The sequence below is a fragment of the Schistocerca gregaria genome, chromosome 2 (genome assembly GCF_023897955.1).
Source record: "Schistocerca gregaria isolate iqSchGreg1 chromosome 2, iqSchGreg1.2, whole genome shotgun sequence".
Classification (NCBI taxonomy): Eukaryota; Metazoa; Arthropoda; class Insecta; order Orthoptera; family Acrididae; genus Schistocerca; species Schistocerca gregaria.
Window position 1 is genome coordinate 496651041 of NC_064921.1, and position 25441 is coordinate 496676481.

General features: G+C 42.2%; 1 protein-coding gene across 1 annotated transcript in view; it reads left to right on the forward strand.

The window, feature by feature from the left end:
* Positions 1 to 25441, forward strand: part of LOC126335854 (hemicentin-2-like) — a 546546-nt gene that overhangs the window by 286241 nt on the left and 234864 nt on the right. The window contains exon 6 of the mRNA XM_049999325.1: positions 11187 to 11492. Within this exon, the coding sequence (XP_049855282.1) occupies positions 11187 to 11492 (306 nt within the window). The remainder of the gene's footprint in view (positions 1 to 11186; positions 11493 to 25441) is intronic.

A 25441-nucleotide genomic window follows, 5' to 3' on the forward strand; every position in this document is an offset into this window, starting at 1 on the left:
TGACATCTATTCCACAAGTTTATTTGGGGCAAACTTCGTAATTTTGTGACTTCTTTTTCTGTGTAAACCATGTCAAAGAAGCCTGGAAATCAGTAATATTTCTGTCAACTGCAAATCAGAGCGCCCAGTCAAGTGGCTCTCCCTTGGTAACGATGCATTGAGTTTTACGGGCAGTTCTGAATCTTTCGAATACATTGTTTTCACGCCTTTTCGAGTTTAATTTTGGCGCATATGTTACACTTCATGTACAGCTTTCTTCAATTTACACAATTCATGCTTGATTTTACGAAAAGAAACTGGCTTTTCATAATGCTTAACTTTAAGCGGTTTGTCCCTCCTCCAATGAACCAAATAATTTACAGCCTTTTCTTTTTCACTGAGATCTATTAACGTACTCGTTTTCTTGGGAGTTGGAAGATACTATATTTTTGTTCTGGCCTTTAATTAGCAATCATCATTCGAATCATGATTCATGGAATCGGGCGAGTTATTTGATTTTTCTCTAATTTTTACACAGTTTCTAACGAAATGTGTGAATTATCCTAATGAATGTCCAAGAAATTAAATAAAGAATAACACAGGTCTTCAAGAGAAGTAGATTATTACAGTTGCATACCACTTTCTTCTTATTTTACGTTTAATTGGATTCGATATTACTGTGCAACTCCGGAGCCTCCACCAACACAATGTTGCTAGCAAGCATATATGAACGAAACACCAATAAAGTAATTCAGTTTTATCTCCATTTTGAAGACTTAGCCATACCTCAAAGACAACTGCTAATTGTAATGGATATTAGTGAGTGGTTCTAGGCGCTTAAGTCTGGAACCGCTCAAGCGCTACGGTCGCAGGTTCCAATCCTGCCTCGAGCATGGATGTGTGTCATGTCCTTAGGTTAGTTAGGTTTAAGTAGTTCTAAGTTCTAGGGAAGTGATGACCTTAGAAGTTAAGTCCCATAATGCTCAGAGCCATTTGAACCATTTTTAATTAACGAGTTGTAAATTAAAGCGAGTAGTAATTATGAAGATCTATGTTAGAAATCTATCCACGGAAACTGAAGTTCGCTTTACAAATTATGATGCTATATTGTGCCATGTCATCTGTTTACCGATCTGCCGTTAGCCAAGGATATATACCCACCATGCTGTGAACGTGCTGTCTGCTAGATCTACGACAAGGGTACACATTTCTCCAGCTCCCTAACGAGTTACGAATTTCGAAAGTTTCAATTTTTTTTAAAGTACTTGTAGTGTGTCTTTGCAATGACAATTTTGATATTGTGTTTCTTTCGATGTATTCTTCTTGTATGAGAAGATTCAGGGCACGTTTCGACATGGACAGTTCCCTTGCCAGGGGGCATATCTCTCCATACCCGGCCAAAATAACATTACATTATCAAACATCGTTCTTAATTTGAGGAATAAATTTCATAGAATTTACGTTGCAGCACAATATTGTAAGGCAGTGAATCATGGACACTGGGGAAATCGGAATAGAAGAAAATTGAAGCGCTTGCGATGTGGCACCATACGTCGATGTAGAAAATTATGTGAACCTATAAGGTAAGACATGAGGAACTTCTCCATCGAATTGGTGAGGAGAGGAACGTGTATAAAACCTTGATAAGAAGAAGGGTCAGAGTGATGGGACTTAACGTAACAAGGAATAACTTCCTAATTCCATGGCCCATGAGGAAACTGTAGAAGATGAAAACTAAGTGGAAGAAAGAGATTGGGAGACATCCAACAAATAATTGTGGACATTGAGTACAAGTGTGAATGTAAAATTATAAAGAATGTAGCAGCAAATCGCGGAAACATAATTTATTTATCTTGTCGCAAATCGATTTCGACTGATATCAGTCATCATCGGTGCTAAAACAAATACAAGAGACAGGGCATAAACAACAATTGCTTTAAGAGACGAAAAAATTGACAATAAAACGTATTTACATCAATTACAACATATACAGATGTCTGAAATTAAAATTCAAAGTCATAACATACCATTTTTCTAACCGATACATGCCATAAGCAGAAGTACTGTCCTTGACAGGGTTCTATCATGAAGTGACACATCATAAGTCAACACTACAACAAGACATAAGGAGGTGCCGCCACGTTGCAATAAGCGCCCTCTATGTAAAACACAAAAGTAATGTAAAATACAAGCAATGAGGAATATATCACATTACAAAAAACTATACATTGATGGTAATGGATAATACGAATTTAAATAATTACAACAAGTGATAATGTCTGAACATTGTTTATCAGATGATAACAAGAAATTATATATATACGTCCAAACTACGATCATCAAAATTGTAAGAAGAGGTAAACTCGCTAAAAATATCATTCCATTCGCACAAATTTAGAGAATGAAACTCATTTGTTATAATGACGAAACCGATTTGTGGTATCAATGGCCATTTGCCGTTCTATATACGAACTAAAAGTGTATCAGAAGACACATTTATGTTACTTCCAATAGATGACGCTGTGTTACTGAATGCAGAAATCCAAAGTTAACAGGTGCAGGTAAAAGTTACAGTACGAGATCAACAGTCTTATTACTTAAATAATGCGATTAACAAAGTGTTGCGCATATAAAGAACCATATATGTGGATAACGACTTTAGATCTACTATGCGAACTGTAGCCTCATGAACAAATGTACCATGCACCGTGTATTTCTCATGAGTATGGTGGTAACCGATACAAGGATTGCCATACCGCCGGCCGCGGTGGTCTCGCGGTTCTAGGCGCGCAGTCCGGAACCGTGCGACTGTTACGGTCGCAGGTTCGAATCCTGCCTCGGGCATGGATGTGTGTGATGTCCTTAGGTTAGTTAGGTTTAAGTAGTTCTAAGTTCTAGGGGACTAATGACCACAGCAGTTGAGTCCCATAGTGCTCAGAGCCATTTGAACCATTTGATTGCCATACCACTGCCAACCACCGGCGATGAAATAGGTGCTCACCACAACTACAGGATAAATAAATTATGTTTCCGCAACAGGCTGCTACATTCTTTCAAATTTTATGTTCCATGGTCACTGCAGGGAAAGGGAAGCTTCTGGAGCCCTACATTCAAGTGTTAATCCGACATGAAGACGAGAGAGAACTTCGTAGCTGGCGACATCATATTAGTTGGATGACGTCAAGGAAGCTCCATGATCCAGTGATTGTAATTCCGTCAACTCCAAATGATTCAGTTGAGGCAGTGGTTAGCACTGCACTCGCATTCATATCCCGGTCAGGCTCTCCTTATGGAGGGTTTTTCAGCTGCTCCCATTGCCGTAGTTTTATACATTTCACAACGTTTTAGCTAACCTTCATATTCTCTCGCTCGCTACGAAGAAACTATTAGTCCTGCAAGAAAAAATGAACGGGAGATTTTGGTAGGAAATTTAATGTAGTTCAAGTTTGCAGTGGGGTAAATCTTTTCCCGAGACTTTTCGAGTTATTCAAGGAAAACGCACCCGGACTCCCATACTCAACTCCAATCGGTCACTCTTTTTAGTTTGTTTCTCATGGCACCTTAGCCTATCTACCACTGTACTAATATTTGCGACTGCATGAATTATTTCCCCCATTCGACCTTCTTAAGCCTTCAGTGATTGGCGTTATTAAGTCACCAGATTAGACGAGTACATAAAAATTGTAAAACTGACGTTTGTGAAAATTTTATGAAACAGTTTTGTGAATTTTAACAGCATAAAATAAACAATCACATAGGTGTTTTCGTCAGGCCTCAAGACTACGATGCTAAAGTGCTTGAAAGGCTAATTCGAAATGTCAACACAATTAGTTTTAGCGTAACGTTTAGAAAAGTCGTTTTTGGTTCATTAACCTTTAACTTTTAAATTGATGATATTTGCTCAAGGGAGCATTAAAAACCGAGGAACATATTTACAGAATAAAAGTCTACTTTAGTTTCCGCTCATTTGTTAATTATTTCCACGATCGGTTTCAAAGCATAATGCTTCACCTTCAGGTGCGAACAAATAATTATGGGAACATGAACGTGTTGTGGTGAGGCCAGTCAGTCATGCGGGATTTCACCCACGTCAAACACACGTTTAGGAGCGTAGGACCAACAACCAAAGCGCCCGCCTGGAGAGCACGACACGGAATTGACACAATGTACATAGCAAATGCAAGCACAAATGTTTCGATACGTCTGTCATACATTGTTCAACATTGGGACTCTGTACTAGAGAACACCTATGCATTTTTACGGTGGACCAGAGAGTTAATTAAAACTAGACCCTGGACCAGTGGAAACTCGTCGCTGGTCGGACGAATACGATTTTTATCACACCACGACAATGTTTGTGTCCTACTGCTTCATAAACCCACCACGCAGATGGGGGCAGTGTTATGTTGTGGGGAAGATGCGCAAGTAAGTCCACGGAATCGAAGGTTTCATGACAGCTGTTGACTGCGTGAACATTAGTGCTGGCCACCGCATTCTTTCACGCCAGATGTCATTCCTGACGGCAGTGGCATATTCCAGTAGGAAGACTGTCCGAAGGCAGAATCATGCCACTGTTGATTGATGTCACGTTGATGTCATGGTCAATAAAACTGCGTGATACAAACCCGGTGGAGCACATCTGGGTCGCTATTGGCTGCCTGCACCACGTCCACAGCCCAAGAATTCAAGGGAACTGCGTGACCCGTCTGTCCGTAGATGGCTGTTGCCACATACTTCCGCCGCCAGGAGTGTTTCAAATCCATGCGTTCCTGAATGACTGGTGGATTACGTTCCAGAGGTGGAAAAACACGCTGTTACGCAGGTGGTCATAATGTTTTGGGTTTTGGCATAACTTAAGGACAAAAATTACTTATGCATAATCTATCACTGCCAACAGCTAGGTGAATCTTGGGCCACACATAGAAATAACTACTGCAGTATGCACAGAAGGTAACTAAGAGAAACACGCAGTGTTGGAAAAGAAATGCCAATTTCATTTAAAGAGTTTCGATCAATTTCGACAAAGTTCCGCGGTGAATGCTGTACACTCGCTGGTCAAAATTATTGTGAGACTGTACTCCTTACCCATGTGTGGCTTTCCAGGGTTACATTCTGCCCTGACTTCATTTTTACGCGACTGCATCGAAGAGTGCAGGTGGAGATCCTCCAGGAATGAGAGGGTACTCCGCGAATTAAATTGCCTGCTAGTGTCTCTGACTTAAGTCCCATGGAGCAAGAGTGAGTTGCGTTGGGTAGACGTATTGGAGCACTTTCACATAGATCAACAACCATCCAGAAGTTGTCATCTTTGCTGGTGGAGGGATGGAATGCCCTACCACAGAATCTGCTTACTAGCTTTGTGTGCAGCGTGGTAGCTGTGAGCATGTTACGGAACATGTGGTTATCACACACAATATTAAGAACACGACTGTTCTCCATCATCAACTAAAACGGCGACAGATAGTGGGAATATACAGACAGAGGAAGAATTTGGCATTTTTTATCAGAAGCTGGTGAGAATCTGCTGAAGAATATTACACAGAGCAGAGTTGACTGTGGCAGCAGCCTTAAGACCAGCATTGAAGCACATTGCAAAGCATGGGCTGCCGCCCATATTGGTCACACACCCTATTAAGAAGGGCGTTTCGCTCTTTGAAACGTGCAGGAGACCATCATTAATCGCGGGTTTAATTATAATTAGTGTTGTCTGAATAAATGTGTCATTTCTGTTCGTCTTATGTGTAATCGTTTGTTAACTTCTGTCCTATACTGTAGTACAGGGTGTCCTAAAAGTCTTTTCCTGAATACATAAATTGATAACTCAGGCTAGAAGTAAGATACAATTATGAAACTGCTGTGTAATTGTTTACAAACTATCAAAGCTTTTTTCACACATCAGTAAACTTCCTTGGTAGCACGTAGCACATCTAGGCGATATTCAGTTTCCGTCCACACATTAGCCAACATCAATGGAGGGATCGATTCAACGGCTGTGATTATCTGTTGCCGCAGGATTTCAAGATCTGGTACACGTGTTCGGTAGACCTCGTCCTTGATATAACCCCATAAAAAGAAGTCTAATGGGGTTATGTCAGGAGAGCGTGGAGACCAAGTCGTTGGCCCATCACGACCAATCCATCGCCCGGGAAAGGTCATATCGAGATAGGCACGGACGTCCAAACCGTCTTGCTGAAACAGACATCGGGGTGATACTGAAGCAGCTGAGGAACAGCAAACAGTTGCAACACGTCCAGATACACTGCATATGTTTGGTAGCCTCAGCGAAGAAGAATGGTCCGATAATTCGATCGTGCAATAGCGCGCACCAAACATTCACCTTTGGACTGCCTCTGGTGGACTCCATGAACTCGCCAGGGGGTTGTGAACCCCAAATGCGCACATTATGGCGATTCACTATTCCACTGACAAAAAAGGTCGCTTCGTCGGAAAAGACAATTCGTCTGAGATAAACATCATCGTCCTCAATACGTGATAGGATTTCGACACCAAAGTCATATCGATGTGTACTATCACTGGGCAGCAAGGTCTGAACGATTTGCACTTTGTATGCCCGAAGCAATAAACGTTTGTGTAAAATGTCATGGAGAGAGCTTTTTGGCACCTGTAATTCACGTGAGGCCCTGTGCACCGATTTCTTTGGACTTTGCAGAAAAGACTGCCTTACAGCTTCCACCCTGTCTGCTGAGATTCTTAGTCGACCAGACCTCGGAAATTCGGCAACCGATCCTGTGTTCTTTAACTTCTCATACCAGGCTTTAATGCTCTTGACATCAGGTGGATTCCTTCCAAATATGGTTTGGAAGTGTCTCTGCACTATGGTTAGTGATTGTGTCTCATGGTACCACAGGAGACACTGTGCCTTCTCCTGATTGGTTAACATGGTTTCTTGGGCAATGCACTTCATCCACTGCTTACGTACTGCGAACCTAAAACAGAAAAAAACTTTGATAGTTGTAAACAATTCGACACAAGTTTTATATTTGTATCTTACTTCTAGCCTGAGTTATCAAATATGTAATCGGGGAAAGACTTTTCGGACACCCTGTAGTTCTTTCTATGTATGGTCCTAGTTTCATCCAGCTATGATACTTGGCACTGACACACCACGCGAGCGTAACTTCAGTCCTTGGTTCTGAACGCTATATATATTTAGAGTGTCGCAAATAACTTCGGCACTTAATATATTTCAGAATTGAAATAAAATGTGATAAATGCAGTTGGTCATGGACACAACTATTTCAGGGTCTCACACAACTAGCAGGAATGCACTATACCTACAAATATACAGACCAGTTTCAACATAGTCACTTTTGTTTGGCGGCACATGTGTGTTTTTTCTACCGAAATGAAAATTAGAGGTGCAATTAGCGTCATCAAACTTGATATCACTTCTCTGACACTATACCCTCAGAAATAAGTACTCTTTAAACTAAATGGAACAGTGCCACAGTTTCTGCCGTAAAGCGGGTTGCCTGCACTGCCTAAACCCTCCGGTAGGCATCCGTTGCTTCGAGCATTATGGCAGAAACTATGGAACTGTTGCTGTCCTTTAAAGCCTACGTATTTCAGAAGGTATGAGATTTCGAACAGTGAAAACAAATCCACCGGCACTAATTGTATTTCTAGTTTGCATTTGTGTAGAAAAACATTCATTTGCCCTTCAAAAACAGTAATTTTGTGTTGAAAGTGATGTTTGTTTACATTTATGGATGGTGCATCCTTCCTTATTGTGTGAGCCCCGACACAGGTGCATCCCGGCTCAATTGCATTTTTCACATTTTGTTTCGTTTCGGAAATATTTGAGGTGGCAGAGTTTGGTGGGACACTACATATATGGACAGGGTGTTCGGAAATTACATATACAAAATTCTAGGACTTGTAGAGGAGAGTAAGCAACTAATAACTTGGATAAGACCCATATCCTAAAATGTACCGTTTCCATTCCACCGCAGCTTCAGTTCAGATGTTTAACTCATACACTTCTGATCGAGGAATTGTATTAGGTGTGACGCAGTACAATTATTAGGTAACAATTTGAAAGGAAACTTAACGGAAGACCCATTTATCACATAAACACATTTTTTTTTATATTAACACTTAAACATTACGTGTTTACACTACTCCAAAACAAAAACAAACAAAAAAAACCTAGCACGCTATACATACATAACAGTACTGATGCATTACAGCAGCGGCTACGTGTGGCGACTACCAAAGTAGTTGAAGACATTGTACCTAGGAATAATGTTCTTCTACACTCTCTCCATCCCTCCTGGTGCCACTTCAATTTCTAGCGCAGCAGCTAGAACTCGTGCTAGCAAATCTTCCCCTGTCTTTACAGGAATCTCGTACCAAAGCAGGCGTTACGTGACATCAGGTGACCGACTAGGGTTGTTAACGTCATCCTGTGTGCCCTATTGCATATCAAAGGAACAAACTCTGGAACTTTTCTCTTTCCCTCAGCAGACATAGACACGTTACCTATGAATTAAAATTTACGATATCTGTGGTAAGTTCCTATGACACCAAACTGCTGAGGTCAACAGTGAATAGGCTGACGCACTACGTAATTGCCTTAAACTAAGTTACGATAGGGACAACACATACACCCATTCCTGAGGGAAGACTCGAACCTCCAATGGGGAACCCGCGCGAACTGTGGCAACACGCCCAGACCGAGCGGCTATCCCGCGCGGGTACACATGAATTAAAATCGTCGTAGAACGGTACATTTCCGGACAGGGGTTCCTGTTCAGATGTTATGTACTCTGTCCTCTCTACAAGTCCTAGAAGTTTCCAATGTAGATTTCAATACACCGAACCCTCCTGGAACATTCACGTATTTTGCGAATATGGAAATTGCTATTGATGTGCGGCTTTCACAGAATGGATTGGTAGTCAGAGGCTCGTATTGTAAGCCAATAAACAAACTGTAATAATACATAGAAATGTCAGTGGTATCCGTTGCAGGATTAAAGTGTGAGTCGTTTACGAGGTGTATTTTGAAACTTTTCCACGCCGATCCTTGTTTGCTCTGTTCAACCTCCGTAGCTGCTATGTGCGATGTTATGTTACCCTACAATGTGTACGTGCGTTCCTTGAGTGCATTGCAACTTGCTAGTCAGTGTGTGACAGTTCAGGCAATAGTTCGTGAGTGGACGATGGGTTTTACGAATGCAGAAATAGCGGACATACTGATGGTGTATGGAGGGTGTAGCAAGAATGCAGTTCGTCCCAATACTTAATATGCTGAAAGATATCCCAAAAGGCATCAACCACCTCGGCAGTTATTTATTAAACTCTTCAACAAGTTATGTGGAAGTTGAAGCGTAACACCTAGACAACGTAACAGAAGGTAAGTGACGACAGAAGAGGGGGAAATTAACGTTTTTGCTGCTGTTGTATTCGATCAACAAGTTCGCTTCCGCACAATCGCCTAAGGTAGTGGCATGAGTCAGGCAAGTGTCCTATGCATTCTCCATCGACATAGGTTCGGTCGCTAGCACGTCTCTCTCCATCAAGAGCTGTATGGAAACTATTACGAGGAATGTATTAACTTCTTCTGTACACGGACATTACGGCAGGACACTCGAGCTGTACCATGTACCGTGTTCGGAGATGTAATCACGTTTACCAATCATGGCCAGGTAAACTACCGAAATATGCACTACTGGTACCTTGCGTATTTCCGTTGACTTACTCTGGTGGAACGTCAGTCGATGGAGTGTAAACGTGTGGTGTATGATAGTGAAACATCACGTCATAGGCCCGTTTTTGATGGACGGAAGACTGACCGCACACACGTATTACAGCCTCACAATAGACCACCTTCCACGGATGCTGTAAGACGTTCCTCTTTAGACTAGGAAGAAATCTGTGGTACCACAACGATCGCCGTCCAGCCCAAAGTGCAACACGTGCTACAGCATGGCTTTCCGAATTGTTTCCAAGTCTTTGATTGGACGTAGAGGAACTACACGTTGGCCGGCTGGATTTTGTGCCCGTACATCTTTTACTGTGCAAAAAGCTGTAAGGACATATCTTCTACACCCGATGATATCCAACGACATATTACAGCAGCCCACTCGGATATTTCTGATGATATGCAAGCATGTCTGAAGCAGTCATTCCACACCAGAGGGGAAGCGTGTATTACCGTTGCCGGCGCCCATTCTGAGCACAACCTGTGATGATCAATCGTCTCGTTACTCAAAGTAATTGACGTAGCTGGTGCATGAAGCTGAGTTGTTATTTTTTGTGTGCTACCACAGATACTGGAGAAGTGTCGACGTGGGAACTTTTCATAATACGGTATCTCGTAAACGACGCGCAATAGAATCTTGGAACAAACTCCGCTGACATTCTAAACTACCCTACTTTTAAGTATAAGGGGCAGAGCGTACCTGAGAGGCGTGAGGAAGTAAGAACTCTGTGGCGTTCATGTGCAGTGTGTCTTGCCTATAAGCCAGACACATTTCGTTGAAGTTGGTAGACCAAGTTTGTAAAATATCTTTCCCTTTCTTACAGAGACAGTAGTTTTTAAGTATTTCTTGTTGAAAGTCACTCTGTCAATTTATTGACGTAGGCAGATTAGGTGCAGCACACTGGGAAGTAGATAAGTAGACTCCGCAGAATCGACGAAATCGCGTCGTTCCAGAGAATGCGAATTCAATAAAACGACACCTGGCGTCACTGGGAATCGTCAGCGAACATTTTGTCCCCCAAATAAATGTTGTTTCTTAAATGTAAACAGCTTTCCATAGATCTGTGATGCAACTGTTTACATAAATTGAAGCTGAACAGCAGTCTTAACAGAAAAGAAGTTCATGAAATTGCTCGTCTTACTATACAATGTAGGAGGCCGTTTCTGTAGACATGTCCTACTCAGTATGCCTTTTTTATTCATGCTGGAGAATTTGGCTAGCTTGGAAGCTTGTAGTGATTAGAGACTTTGTATTTAAATGTTTTGTTCCACTTGGATTACCGCACGACGATGTTATACATCTCTGTTGACAACAGTCGATTTAGTCACGGTGTTCCACTTGGATAAGGCTCTTGGAAATGGTCTTGCCTTAGTGACTACCACAGAGAGGAGTTATCCTTCACTGTTCTCCATATTTCATTTCGACTTGGTGTTCCAACTTGGTAGCACTTTTGTGAATGGTCCCCTATTGCTGTTGCTGCAGCGTCCGACCCAGCAGAGGAGGATTCGTTGGGCGGGTCGACACCGGCCCCAGGCAGTGCTGGCGGCGTGGCGCCGTCGCGGGGCTCGCTGGAGCGCCAGCTGGAGGTGCCCCTGGGCAGTACGGTGACGCTGCAGTGCCCGGGCGGCGGCGCCTCCTGCTGGAGCCGCCTGGGCAGCCCTCCAGAGCCGGTGGGCGCGGGGCCGGACCTCACCATAGAGCGCGTGTTGTATCAGGAGGCGGGCGCCTACCGCTGCGAGCCCGCGCTGCACGACGCCAGTCACCTCACCGTCAACCTGTCCGTCAGGGGTGAGTGCAGCGGCCAGCACTGCCACCCACACACTCCCGAGCTAGCGAGGTGGTTCAGTGGTTAGCATACTGGACTCGCATTCAAGAGGACGACGGTTGAAACCCGCGTCCGGTCGTCCTCATCTGAGTTTTCCTTGTTTGCCTTAAATCACTTCAGGCAAATACTTTGATGGTCCCTTTGATAGGGCATGGCGGACATCCTTTCCCATCCCTCCCTAATCCGATGGGACCGATGACCGCGCTGTTTGTTCCCCTCCCTCCAGTCAACCAACCAATCCACTAAAGCTCGCTCAGGGAGCCATCTTCACTGTTCTCGCTTCAACTTATAACTATTTCAGAAGACTAATTTGTACATCACCACAAGTCTTGTAAGATACTTCAACATTTCTTACTCTGATGCTCACAACTTGTACTTGAAGCTTACAGTCAGATGAAAATGAAACTTGAGCCTAGACCTCCTTAAACACTCTAGTGGCAGCACCTCTCGAGTGTTTTAGCTGGTCTAACTGTTTCAAATCTCCCGTACCCCTCTCATACTTGACATTCAAAACCCAAACTTCACAGGTAGACAGTTACATATGGAGTCCAGACTCAGATAATATTAAACAATATTAATGCTCTTTACTTTCACAAGCCATTATATAGGGCGCTTCAAAGTACTAGCGACATATGTCTGGGTGTGTCACACCACGTCGTCGGGGACATCTTTTGTGAGAGACAAAATGTTCGCCAAAGCTTCCTGCCAACGCTAGATATCATTTAAGGGGAGTTGAAACGCCCTATCTCGACAATGTTGAATTTAGTGACTTGATTTCCCTGCATTTCAGGAACCTCTGTAGCCATTGACATGAAAGTTTTATAGGACATTAAACTGTATGTTCTGAGTCTGCTGAACTGCCATAACTGCATTTCAACCACTGCTTTCGGAAATACAAGTTTTTAACTATACGTTTAAAATTTTGTGTACTTTTTTGCACGTTATACTAAATTGTTATTATACGTAACATTATGTTCTTCTTTCAGGATATGTACGTTATTACTCCCTGAAAATTTGAATACTCTACTCGAAGTGGTTTCTGACATTTATGGAAGAATGCAACAGGAAATGTAAATTTCCGAAAGACTGTAACACACTTAATATATGCTTAATTTTTTTATTTTTAGTCACCCGGAGGCAACCTGCACCACACTGTATATCATCCTCTTGATTTTTCTCCAAGGTTTTTTCTTATTTTCTTCTTTCTGTACTCCTTAGTGGCCAACTGCGGTGCATACTCTGCTTTATCAACGCGAACCTGGCCCATCTGTTCAAGTTCTGTGATTTAGTTTGCTCCAGGATTAATTCCCGTATGCCGTAGCACTTTCATCCTACCAATGTTGTAAGCATCACTGACTCCGCCCCCACCCGCCCCCTCTCACTTTAGTACTTTCATTCCAAAAAAAAACATTTTTTGGTAAGCGAGTCCATATAAGATTTTTGAACAACTCATTGGGATTTTGAGTCTAACCATGCAGACACTTCTACGGTCATTCATGATTTGCCAGGTCTCTATTAAATAGGTTTTATGATATCGATGTCTGCTGCTTGGATGGAATTCTAATGACTGTATGAACTGTTTGAGTACTGGGTATTGCGGTAATTGCACAATGAGTCAGATCCAAGAGGGAAAAGGTGGTGTACTGGTTTTTCGTCAGTTGACAGACTGTGGAAGAAGGCAGCCTATACGACCTGCTTCATTTTCAACAAATCCTCAGTATTATTTTTAATAGGCATCCCATAATACTGCTTTAGTTCATCAATCATTTTGTCTGTCAGCCTGCCTCTTAGGGTTTTACCATCAGAAAGTTACTTGTGTCACAAACTATGTTTCAACTTTCTCAACCTGGTGCCTAACCTCTTCTGTAAATGACCAACACATCCCAGTTTTGTGATAATCTTCTCACCATACGGCTGAGCGACTACTACACTGTTACATGCTTTTGAGTCTCCTTCACCTGAGGACTTAGTGTAACACACTCCACTTTCGTTCACAGCTCCACTAAAAACTTCAATAGCTGCAGAGGCCTCCATACCACCACTTGTTCCTTCATAATTTCTGTCACAGATATGCCCATCTTCAGTCCCTGATTTGCACTTATAACAATATCTGGTTAAAATCTGGAAGTCTACTAACTTTCCAGTATATACGCTGGTCATCGTAGCAACAGAATTCTTAGAACTGTAGCCACGCTTCTGCCAAATGCCATCTAAAGTTACTGGTATGTCAGTCATACCATCATTTATTTCAACAGCTTCGTTTGCAGCACCCTTCATTGACTTACATGCACCAGATTCCACAGGAGCGCCAATAAATCCTGCATACTGGGCGATTTTACGGGGTGGGCGTGGCATATTCATCACGGCACACGTTGTTCCTGCTGTCCTCTGCGTGTCCTTTGCCAATAGCTCTCAATCCATAAAACCACCTAATACTTACTTCAAACTAATTATCTTTACACTTACCCGAATTCGAAAATGAATGAGTATATTTACAAATGGCACCATAAATGATATGTTTTCTGGCTAGTCCATTTGATACCTCACTGTCTTCATGTAAACTAACTAGCCCTCCACATACTTTACAATACACACATTCACCCAATACCCTTGTTAGGATGTGTAAATATATCAGAATATAACCTAACCTAATATTTACATCAATTTCGTTTTGAGAAAACCGTGTACCACAAAGTATTACTTTAATCTTCTAAGCAATAATGGGTGTTTCTCCAGATACTGACAAATTTGCGTGTATTTCATTGCCTGTAACTTCGCACGCCACATTGTGAACACAATGTTTCCCTTTATTCGAAAATGTATTACCATGTAACCTAAGTTTCTCAAAAACACTTCGTTTTGGCGTCATGCTTTACTTTTTCAGAGTTAAACCTATCTATTTATCATTTTTCCTCGGAAAAACGTTAGCACTTCGACATACAACGCGTGTTTATGCTATAAAACGATAAAATACAGCGCTACCAATACAAACACGTAATTTAACCTTTATTAAACACAGCGATCCACAGCCTTGTATAAAAAAAAATTACTTTTTATTTGCTCTTGCACGTAACATTTTTGGCCTTTTCAACTGGTGGATACTATATTTAAAAAAATAAAATTAAATAAACTTCCCATGTGAGTTTATGAGTAATATATATATCATTTTATTTGGAAAATTGCAAATTTTATAATGAGATAAAAATCTGAAAATGTTAATTTTTTTTCCGTTATAACTTCCCTTAAGGCTGGTTGTGCTCGAGAGAACTGACAGGGCTGAGGCACTCTTCGGCGTTCTTATGCAGTGTGTGTCGCTTATTACCCAGCCATATTCTCCATGCGAAAGGAGGTAGGCGACTGAAATTGAAGTTCCCTATTCGCTCCAAAACTATATTTCTCCACTGACAGACACTCATTCTTCATCTCCATCTACATCAACCTGATACCTCTTCAATTCACAGTTATATCCCCGGCCAAGTGTTTATCGAACCTCTTTTAAGGTACTTCTCTACCGTTCCAGTGCGTGGGTAAAAGAAATCCTGAAATCTTTCTGTGCGAGCTCTGATTCGTCCTAGTCTATGCTGATGTAATCCCCAAGTATTTAGTTGATTTTACAGTCTTCAGATTAGTATGATTTATGGTGTAACTGACATCTAGAAGAATCTTTTTGGTACTCATGTGGATGACTTCACACTTTTCATGATTCAGAGTCAATCGCAACTTTTTGCACAATACAGATACATTGTCTAAATCATTTGGCAATTTATTTTGATCATCTGGTGACTTAACGTGACAGTAAATTGCAGCATCATGTGCACGCAATCTTAAGAGGGCTCCCAGATTGTCTCCTAAATCGTTTACGTAGATTTGAACGAACAGAGGCCTTATAAAAATTGCTTAGAGTTTTCATATTGAGAATTCTGTATCAATTTATTAGGTTAAGTATGATGCTGTGCATCTTGCTACTAGACCCTGCTATTTCGGTAAAGTGTCGTCTTCCCAGGGTTGGCGAATCCTAAGCGATGCTTAGCATCACTAGGAAGTGCCGGTGTACATTATGTTTCAAACAAAAAGTGCCACATATGACCTGATCTATCACCCCTAGACATTTGTCTCAAACACTTTGAAAGACCTCGTATGTACTTACGATATGCTCATTGGTACTGAAAAAAATTAAAGGTTTAAGACGTTTGCAAATCGTTACACACAGTTGTGTCCCAGTCGTCGCTCCTATAACCAAAAATGGTTTAAAATATTGACAAGAGGCATGTGGAAAATGATAGTGCATAGACGCATGGGTAATTCTCCATAGTGTTTTAACCACACTCATCTTGAAATAACTCCCTTTCTAATTTTTTAATTGACAAAGCTGCTCGGAAGCCTGTAAAAAATGATCAGCACAATGATGTATCGTAAGCTGAATATACTAAAGAATGTTTTGCAAGACATACTAGAAAATCCATGTTAAATCTAAGGCTTACTTTATGTGGTGCATCGCATCTTTAGTCCTGCTAGAGAATGCCTGCTATCCTAAACGCTCCACCATCAGCATCGTATGCGGTATCACCTTATCTTCCATTGCATGAGGTATTAAATGTTACGAACGAAGTACAGCTCTCTGTTCGGAAAAACAACAGTTATTTTTCGTAGCGTGGTCGAGGAACAATTTTATAGCATTAACTGTTTCTTCGTCTACATTCGTTTCTGAAAATTATGTACTGCTACTACTTTAAAAAATAAAAGATACATATTGTGAGCTGTTACTGCAGTACACATCGCACTGTCTCCACCGCCCGTATGGCATCGTCTACAAGCGTCATGCTTTCTGATTACTTATTGTTCTGTCGAAGTCGGTCAGCATGGATTCATGCAGTAAGACTTTCTGTAGTGTAATAAATGAACATTATAAATGATTGTCTGTGTACATAGCGTCGCGTCATCAACTAAGAGACAGTATCCGAAATTCATCGTGGCTGTGTTGCGGTTTTACCTGCCCCACTATCAAACTGTTCTCCGCATCTGATTTTGTTTCACGGAAGCCATCGGCATCCTCCCCCCTCCCACATACACTAGGGAGTTCTCTGATTCCTCTCACATGCCTTCAAAACATACAGAAAGCCAAAACGTCTCTGCCTTTTTCGTCTGGCCATTTTATGATGTACAGAGGGCGTACACATCACAGTATAGCACGAGACGCAACATACAGGTCTCCTTTCGTCCCTGATCTCTATGCGTTTCGTAATGAATTTCAGCCCTGCGTTCAACCTCACAACACTGGGGAATGGTGTTCGCCAGAGGCCCTATATATGACGACATTTATCAACTTGTAAATACTAGGCGTCGTAGAAAATAAGTGGAGTATTACTTGATAACAGATAAGTTGCAATGTCGACGATTCCTGTAGGATATGATGTATTGGCAGACTGCCAATTTCTTAATAATATTCCAGCGACAATCCACAAACAAGGTAGCAATATGCTGACTGCTAAGTCTGAAAATAAGGTGCAGTGACCCACTGTGTTTAGCTGTCGCTAGCCACTATGTTCTAGTTACCTCCTACATGGAGATACGATGAGGCATCTGGGTTCCTGGGTAAGCAGGTCGACGCTGCCGAGAAGTGGGGGAAAAAAAGGAGGAACAGGTTGATTTTGATTGTGTCAACAAGTTTAGATCTGTTTGATTGAGAGTAAGATGATTTATGTAATCTCACTGTCGCAACAATGTTGTTTATCAGTTATTGAGAAGAGTGTAATACGATATTAATATTACTGTTTTGAGTCCCTTAGAGTCCGTTAGTTCACCATTACTGTCAGAAACAGACAGCTTAGCTGATTTTTTCCTGTACTAATTATTATCAAGTATGATTATCTTCAGAATTCAACTTCAGTTCTTCCATACCCGGTGTAAGTCATCTGCGACTGCTATTCAGCGTCGGCGATTGTTGCTACACCCTGTGCTCTCACACGGTTGTCTCTTCTTCTGGCTGGGACAACGTCTTTTACTAGACGATCAGGATGGCTAATTTCCGTTTTCTTGTAGTACATTTTCTGGTCGTGTGAGAATTTTCGTCATATTATGCGAAATTTTGATGTGGACTTCATCACTTAAGACTTCGCCTGGAATCTTTCTGTATGATTATTTCGGTCTCCGTCTGATCAATCTCTTAAGCCGTTGACCGTTGTGCACTTGGGATACTGCTTGATGGAAATTTCTTTTGTATGAAGATATAAGGAAAATAAACGTGTTAAGAGTAGTTGGCTACGGCTGCTTTAAACCTTCTTGTCTGCAATGGGCCTTCGCTCCCTCATATTCATCTGGTGTCTAACTCAGACGGCGCCCAAGATTCCTCTCTTATTGAAACACATCAAGGAACTCAGTTCACACACTCAGAAATAAATTCGAAGTGTTTCTTTCATTCATTGCAAAGCATCTGCGGCGTGAATGGAGAAAGTATGGTGGAAGGGGAAATTACTAAGACGAGGGATTAATAATTACACTGATCAAATAATCAAATAACGTGCGGATATGTTGGTATCCAGCACTCTTTCTAAGCCACTGGAAACTTGCTGATTCATACTATTTGTAGAGTTGGTCTCGTTTACCTGCCATTCTTCAGACATACTACATCAACAATTTATGTATGCTTAACACTGTTTACTACTCGAACAGTTGGTCTCGTTTACCTGCCATTCTTGAGACATACTACATCAACAATTTATGTATGCTTAACACTGTAAAAAGGCCAACAACATGCGGCAGCGATTCCGCTATAGTATTTATTACTACATAGGACACCAATTAAATATTTCTGTTTAATACAATATAAATAGACGTACATAACGTAAGGGACATACTTCCTTTAACTCAAGAAGTAGCAATGTGTTTTCGTACGTCTCTTTCAGGTGGGTAGGATATATAACTGGTGATGAAGCATGTCTGATTCCGGTGTGTAAAAATACTGCTTTAAACGCATATTTGATGAATAGTTGAACAGCGGCTATGGTTCAACACTGTGTTGCCCGCGGATGCGTGGTTTAAGACGTTGAAAATTCGTGTGACAACAAATAGAGCCATGCGTTGAAAGAATTACACAAGTTCTTTCTGTTTGTGAAGAAAATTTTGAGTCGATGCAATGGCAAATTGATTTCTTTAAGGCGTTAACTGAGTAGATCTGCTACGCGTTTTGCTAGTACGAAATGCCTCTCAGAAATCGAATGGAAAGAGATCGGGACTGTATGGAGAACGTCTAAGGGCTTCCTACGTGGACACTGCAAAAACTGAAGTGCTCCATCAACTTCAAACGACCAGCAATGTCGCGAACGACATCATTCTGTGACAGGATTACGCCCACCCACATATTGCCATGGCTGTTCGTCGTACGCTGGAAGAGTTCCGCTGGGATGCTCTTGAACAGCCTCCGTACAGACCAGGTCTCTTCCAGTGCGATTTGCATATTTTTGTAGCCCTGAAGGAAGACATTCATGGCCGTCGGTTTGCTTCAGACAAAGAGGTGCACACCTCGGTAGAATTATGGTTGCATAGATAACCACAAACATTTTTCTATGAAGGTATTGGCCCTCTTATCATACAGTGAAACAAACGCATTAACTGAAACTTCCTGGCAGATTAAAACTGTGTGCCAGACACACTCCGCTGCAGAGTCAAAATCTCATTCTGGAATGCATTAACTGTTTTTGCGATAACTTCTCAAATAATAAACAGTTTACTTACTTTTCCCATGTGTCTCATTTTCCTTCCACTGATCCTTATAAAAACTTTTCCCATGTGTCTCGTTTTCCTTCCACTGATCCTTATAAAATCCGCTATTTACTTGTGAAATTTGTTTTCATCGACAGCAATAAAATTTTCGTGATGAAGCCGGCCTACCATCAATGCCAACGCTACCTGGGGCCGTGATACCTGCTGACCATTGAGCGTATGGGTGAAACTGACGCCTCTTTTGCTGTTTATCCGAATGGAAAATGCTATTCACTGACGATAGATCACTTTCTAACGTTTCTCGTAAGAAAATAACTATGCAAGACAACTTTATCAACATTCGTACAGAAAAAGATGTTGTGCCTGTCAAATTTATTTTTGCAAGTCTTAATTTTGTCTGGAATCCCCAGAGATGTCTCTGTGGCACCGCATTAAAACGTATTCTGGAAACAACACATCACAGGTAAGGACAATAACGTGCCGAGGGATTTCAAACCTCTTTATGCCGACACAAATCAAACAAACTTTTGAAATACATGAGTAAGTCTAATTAAACTTGATAATAAACAGCTAAAAGAAATAAACAATATGTTTTGAAATAACGTTAATGGCCTTTATAAAACACGAGGAGAAATGTCGCATGCTGCTTCCCTAGAACAGGAGACGTAAAACATAAACAAATTTTGTTGTGACTTGCATAACGTCTAAGTGATAGACAAACATTCTCTCGCTCGGATTACATTTATTTAACTTTGGGGTGCGCTACTGCGTCATTCATTTTCGCTTTTGTTTGTATTTAAGCATCGTCTAGTTCTATTAAAATGACCATATATGAGGGTGTTGTTATTCGTTTTATCAGCAGGCTCAGGAACACGGAACAGCAGACAATTAACTGGGCCACGAAGCTTCCACCGCAGCGCACTACGCGATGATTTATGGGACATAAATATGATTATTGGTACGCTATTGGCTGCCGGGCTTTTCAGCGAATCGTATTTGCAATTACAATCCAGCGAAATGCATGGCCGCTTTTGGGTGGCTGTCGCAGAGTCTTCAAATCTCCGTGGTAGTTGTTTATTTTCACTCGGGGCCGATTAGCAGAAATTCTACAGGTTGCCCCTCTCGAGGTTTGGAAGATAAGTCCTATTGCTCACAACAGTATTACTTTAAAACTGTATGCATATGTTAGATTAATGTCCTATTTAGCTGCGTTAGGTGAACGTCCCATGAAATATATACTTTACTTTAGACGACGCTGGCTGACAATTTACACCGTGAATCATTAGGTATAGTTTTATCAAGTCTTTGGAGATGTTTATCATAGAGTGAAAATTTAATAATTTAGGGTTCATTCCATTTGTAACTGCCACTCATCGTCAATGTCAGAGCAATGTGTGACGCCCCCCCCCCCCCCCCCAAGGACATTTCAAATTTTGTATTCTGGTGGCACCGTGGCATGGGAGGAGATACCCTTCAAGTGCCATCTTGAGGAATTTATTCCTCTCCTATAAAGACATTGTGTGTTATGAAGGTATGGGGCTGAAGACCAGTATGAAAGTTATCCACAAGGACCTGTGACGTTTCAAAAGCATTAACCGAAGTGTGAATCGAAGACAGTATGGTAAACGAAATCAGTGGAGAAATCAAAAGAATAACTCTTGCAACCATAATTTGTGCTATTTAGGGTTATTGGTAAGTTACTCCAGGATTATAGAAGACGACCGCACAAAATATGGAAAACACTACACGGAAACTGACGCTTATCAGTGGATGTGAATCTTTCCAAATTTCGGTTTGTAACATGTACCGTGACTTAGTTACACTAGGGGGCAGGCGTCTCGCAACACGTAGGCAAATTATTTTTTCTACCGTCGCACAGAATTCGTTCGCGCCTGTCGATAGGCGACGAGATGGACAGGTTTCCAAAGTGGACTGTCCCCTTCTCCCGGACAATTTATGTAAGCGACTTCAGTGCACTGCACGTACGTACTGACGTTTGATGCTTATAAAAAATGTTCAAATGTGTGTGAAATCTTATGGGACTTAATTGCTAAGGTCATCAGTCCCTAAGCTTACACACTACTTAACCTAAATTATTCTAAGGACAAACACACACACCCATGCCCGAGGGAGGACTCGAACCTCCGCCGGGACCAGCCGCACAGTCTGGTTATAAGGGGCACCCATTTTGAGCACCTGCATTGTGAGTTGACACCTTTAGAGATGCTTTTAGTGCACTGGGATTTTGAAACATAGAAACACAATCAGACTAGGTATTTACCCGTCCTGCTCTCTAACAGCTTGAAATTTCGTGGAAAGGTCTCACCCTAACGCTAAACGCCTTGATTTTAAGATTACCACCCCAGTTCCCTTATCATATCTGTGAGATTACACTATGTGATCAAAAGTATCAGGACACCTGGCACACTCCGTCGCTAGTGCTGGAATTCAATATGATGTTGGCGCACCCTTAGCATTGATGACAGCTTCCACTCTGGCAGGCATGCGTTGATTCAGGTTCTGGAAGGTTTCTTGGGGAATGGTAGCCCTTTCTTCACGGAGTGCTACACTCAATAGAGATCGATGTCCGTCGATGAGGCCTGGCACGATGTCGGCGTTTCAAAACATCCCAAAAGTGTTCCGTAGGGTTCAGGTCATAATTCTGTGCAGGCCAGTCCACTAGAGGGATGTTACTGTCGTGTAACCACTCCGCCACAGGCCACCACTCGATTGCGTTGTAAGATGCAATCCCCATCCCCGAATTGCTGTTCAACAGTGGGAAACAAGAGGGTGCTTAAAACATCAATGTAGGCCTGTGCTGTGATAACGCCACGCAAAACAACAAGATGTGCAAGCACACTCCATGAAAAACACGACCACACCATAACACCACCGCCTCAGAATATTACTGTTGCCAGTAAACACGCTGGCAGATGACGTTCACCATACTCACAGTCTGCCATCGGATAGCCACTTTGTGTACCACGATTCGTCACTTCACACAATCTTTTTCCACTAATCAATCGTCGAATGTTTACGCTCCTTACACCAATAGAGGCGTCGTTTCTTATTTACCGGCATGATGTGTGGCTTACGAGCAGCCGCTCGACCATTAAATCAAAGTATTCTCACCTCCAGCCTCACAGTCACAGTACTTGCAGTGGATCCTGATGCCGTTTGGAATTCCTGTGTGAGGGTCTGGATGTATGTCTGCCTACTAAACATCACGATCCTCTTCGGCTGTCGGCGGTCTCTGTCAGTCAACAGACGACGTCGGCTTGTACGCTTTTGTGCTGTACGTGTTTCTGAACGTTTCCACTTCACTATCACATCGGAAACGGTGGACCTAGGGATGTTTAGGAGTGTGGAAATCTTGCGTACAGACGTGTGGCACAAGTGATACCCAATCACCTGACCACGTTCTAAGTCCTTGAGTTCTACGGAGCCCCCCCCCCATTCTTCTTTGTCACTATGTCTAATGGCTACTTGGAACGCTGATATGGAGTGCCTGGCAATAGGTGGCAGTACAATGCATCTAAAATGACAAACATATATTTTGGGGGTGTCTGGATACTTTTAATCATATGGCGTATCTTCCCTACTTCGCGGTAGTACAAGACGTGCTTCCCTTCTTGGACTTTCTCTATGACCTCTGTCAAACCTACCCGCTAAGGATCTCATACCGCACAGCGATATTCTAGCAGAGGACGAACAAGTGCAGTGGTGGCAGTTTCTTTAGTAAACATGTTGCGTCTGCTAAGTGAACTGCCAATAAAACGCAGTCTTTGGTTCGCCTTCATCGCAACATTACCTATGTAATCGTTCCAATTTAAGTTATTTGTACTTGTTACCCCTAAGTATTTAGTTGAATTCGCAGCCTTTAGGTTTGTGTGACTTATTGTGTAACCAAAATTTAACGGATTCTTGTTAGTACTCATTTGGATCTCCTCACAGTTTACATTATTTAGGGTCAATTGCCACTTTCCCCACCATATCGATATCTTACCTAAATCATTTTTCAATTAGTTTTGATCTTCTGATGACTTTACAAGACGGTAAATGACAGTATCGAAATCATTTTGCAGTTTGCTTTGGACGTCTGATCGCTTAAGTAGACGGTGAATGACAGCATCAACAGCAAACGGTCTAAGGGAGCTGCTCAGATTGTCTCCTAAATCGTTCATGTAGGTTATTAACAGCAGTGGGTCTACAATACTTCCGGGGAACGCCAGATATAATGTCTGACCAAGTCGATGATTTTCTGTCGATACTACTCCCTGTGACTTTTCTGACAACAAATTACGATTCCCGTCTCACAACTGAAGCGATACTCCAAGTGAACTAAAGTTAGCTAGAAGTTTCCTCTGAGGAATGACGTAAAAAGTTTTCTGGTACTATAGAAATTCAGGAGCAATTTGAGATGACTTATCGATACTTCACGAGAGTAAAAAAGTAGATCTATTCGACAATAACGACTTTTCTGAATCCGTGATAATTGTCTATTAATAGACCGTTACCATCGAGGAATTCAAAACGTACGAACACAGTATATGTTCCAAAAGAACACTGCAAATTGACGTCAGTAATATAGGTCTGAAATATAACTTATTACTCCTATTTACTTCCTCGCCTACTGACATGACCTGTACACCTTGCCAGCCTTTAGGTAGAGATATTTTGTGTAGAAAGCGATTGTGTATGATTCCTGAGCATGGAGTTATTTTATCCGTATGCTCTGAAAGGAATCTAATTGGTAAGCTATCTGGACTGGAAGACGGTCCTTTCAGTGCTTCAAGCTGCTTCGGTGCACCGATTACTTCTACGTCTAAGTTGCTCATGTTGACAGTTGTTCTTGGTATAACTTCTGGAGTGTTTAATTTATCGCGTTTAGTAAAGGAATTTCGAAAAAACTGTCTCAAGCAACTCCGCTTTAGTGGCGCTGTCGTCGGCAATATTACCATTGGTGTTGATCATTGAGGGTATTGATTGTGTCTTGCTGCTGTGGTACTTTGTACACAACCATCACCTTTTTGGATTCCCTGCCAGATTTAGAGACCGTGTTTCGTTGTGGATGCTGCTAAACGTACCTCACACTGAAGCACGCGCTAAGTTCGGAGCTTTAGGAATGCATTACCAGTTTTGCGGATTTTGTGTTATTTTACACTACTGGCCGCTAAAATTACTACACCAAGATGAAATGCAGATGATAAACGGGTACTGATAGGACAGATATACTAGAACTGACACGTGATTACATTTTCACGCAATGTGGGTGCATAGATCCTGAGAAATCAGTACCCAGAACAACCACCTCTGGCCGTAATAACGGCCTTGATACGCCTGGGCATTGAGTCAAACAGAGCTTGGATGGCGTGTAGAGGTACAGCTTCCCATGCAGCTTCAACACTACACCACAGTTCATCCAGAGTAGTGACTGGCGTATTGTGACGAGCCAGTTGCTCGGCCACCATTGACCAGACGTTTTCAATTGGTGAGAGATCTGGAGAATGTGCTGGCCAGGGCAGCAGTCGAGCATTTTCTGTATCCAGAAAGGCCCGTACAGGACCTGCAACAAGCGGTGGCGCGTTAGCCTGCTGAAATGTAGGGTTTCAAAGGTATTGAATGAAGGGTACAGCCACGGGTCGTAACACATCTGAACTGTAAAGTCCACTTCAAAGTGCCGTCAATGCGAACATGAGGTGACCGAGACATGTAACCAATGGCACCCCTTACCATCACGCCGGCTGATACGCCAGTATGGCGATGACCAATACATGCTTCCAATGTGCGTTCACCGCGATGTCGCCATCATGATGGATGCAACCATCATGATGTTGTAAACAGAACCTGGATTCATCCGAAAACATGACGTTTTGCCATTCGTGCAATCGTTCGTCGTTGAGTACACCAACGCAGGCCCTCCTGTCTGTGATGCACCGCCAAGGGTAACCGCAGCCATGGGCTCCGAGCTGATAGTCCATGCTGCTGCAAACGTCGTCCAACTGTTCGTGCAGATGGTTTGTGTCTTGCAAAAGTTCCCATGTGTTGACTCAGGGATTGAGACTTGGCGGCATGATCCGTTACAGCCAAGCGGATAAGATGCTTGTCATCTCGCCTGCTAGTGATACGAGGCCGTTGGGATCCAGCACGGCGTTCCGTATTACACTCCTGAACCCACCGATTCCATATTCTG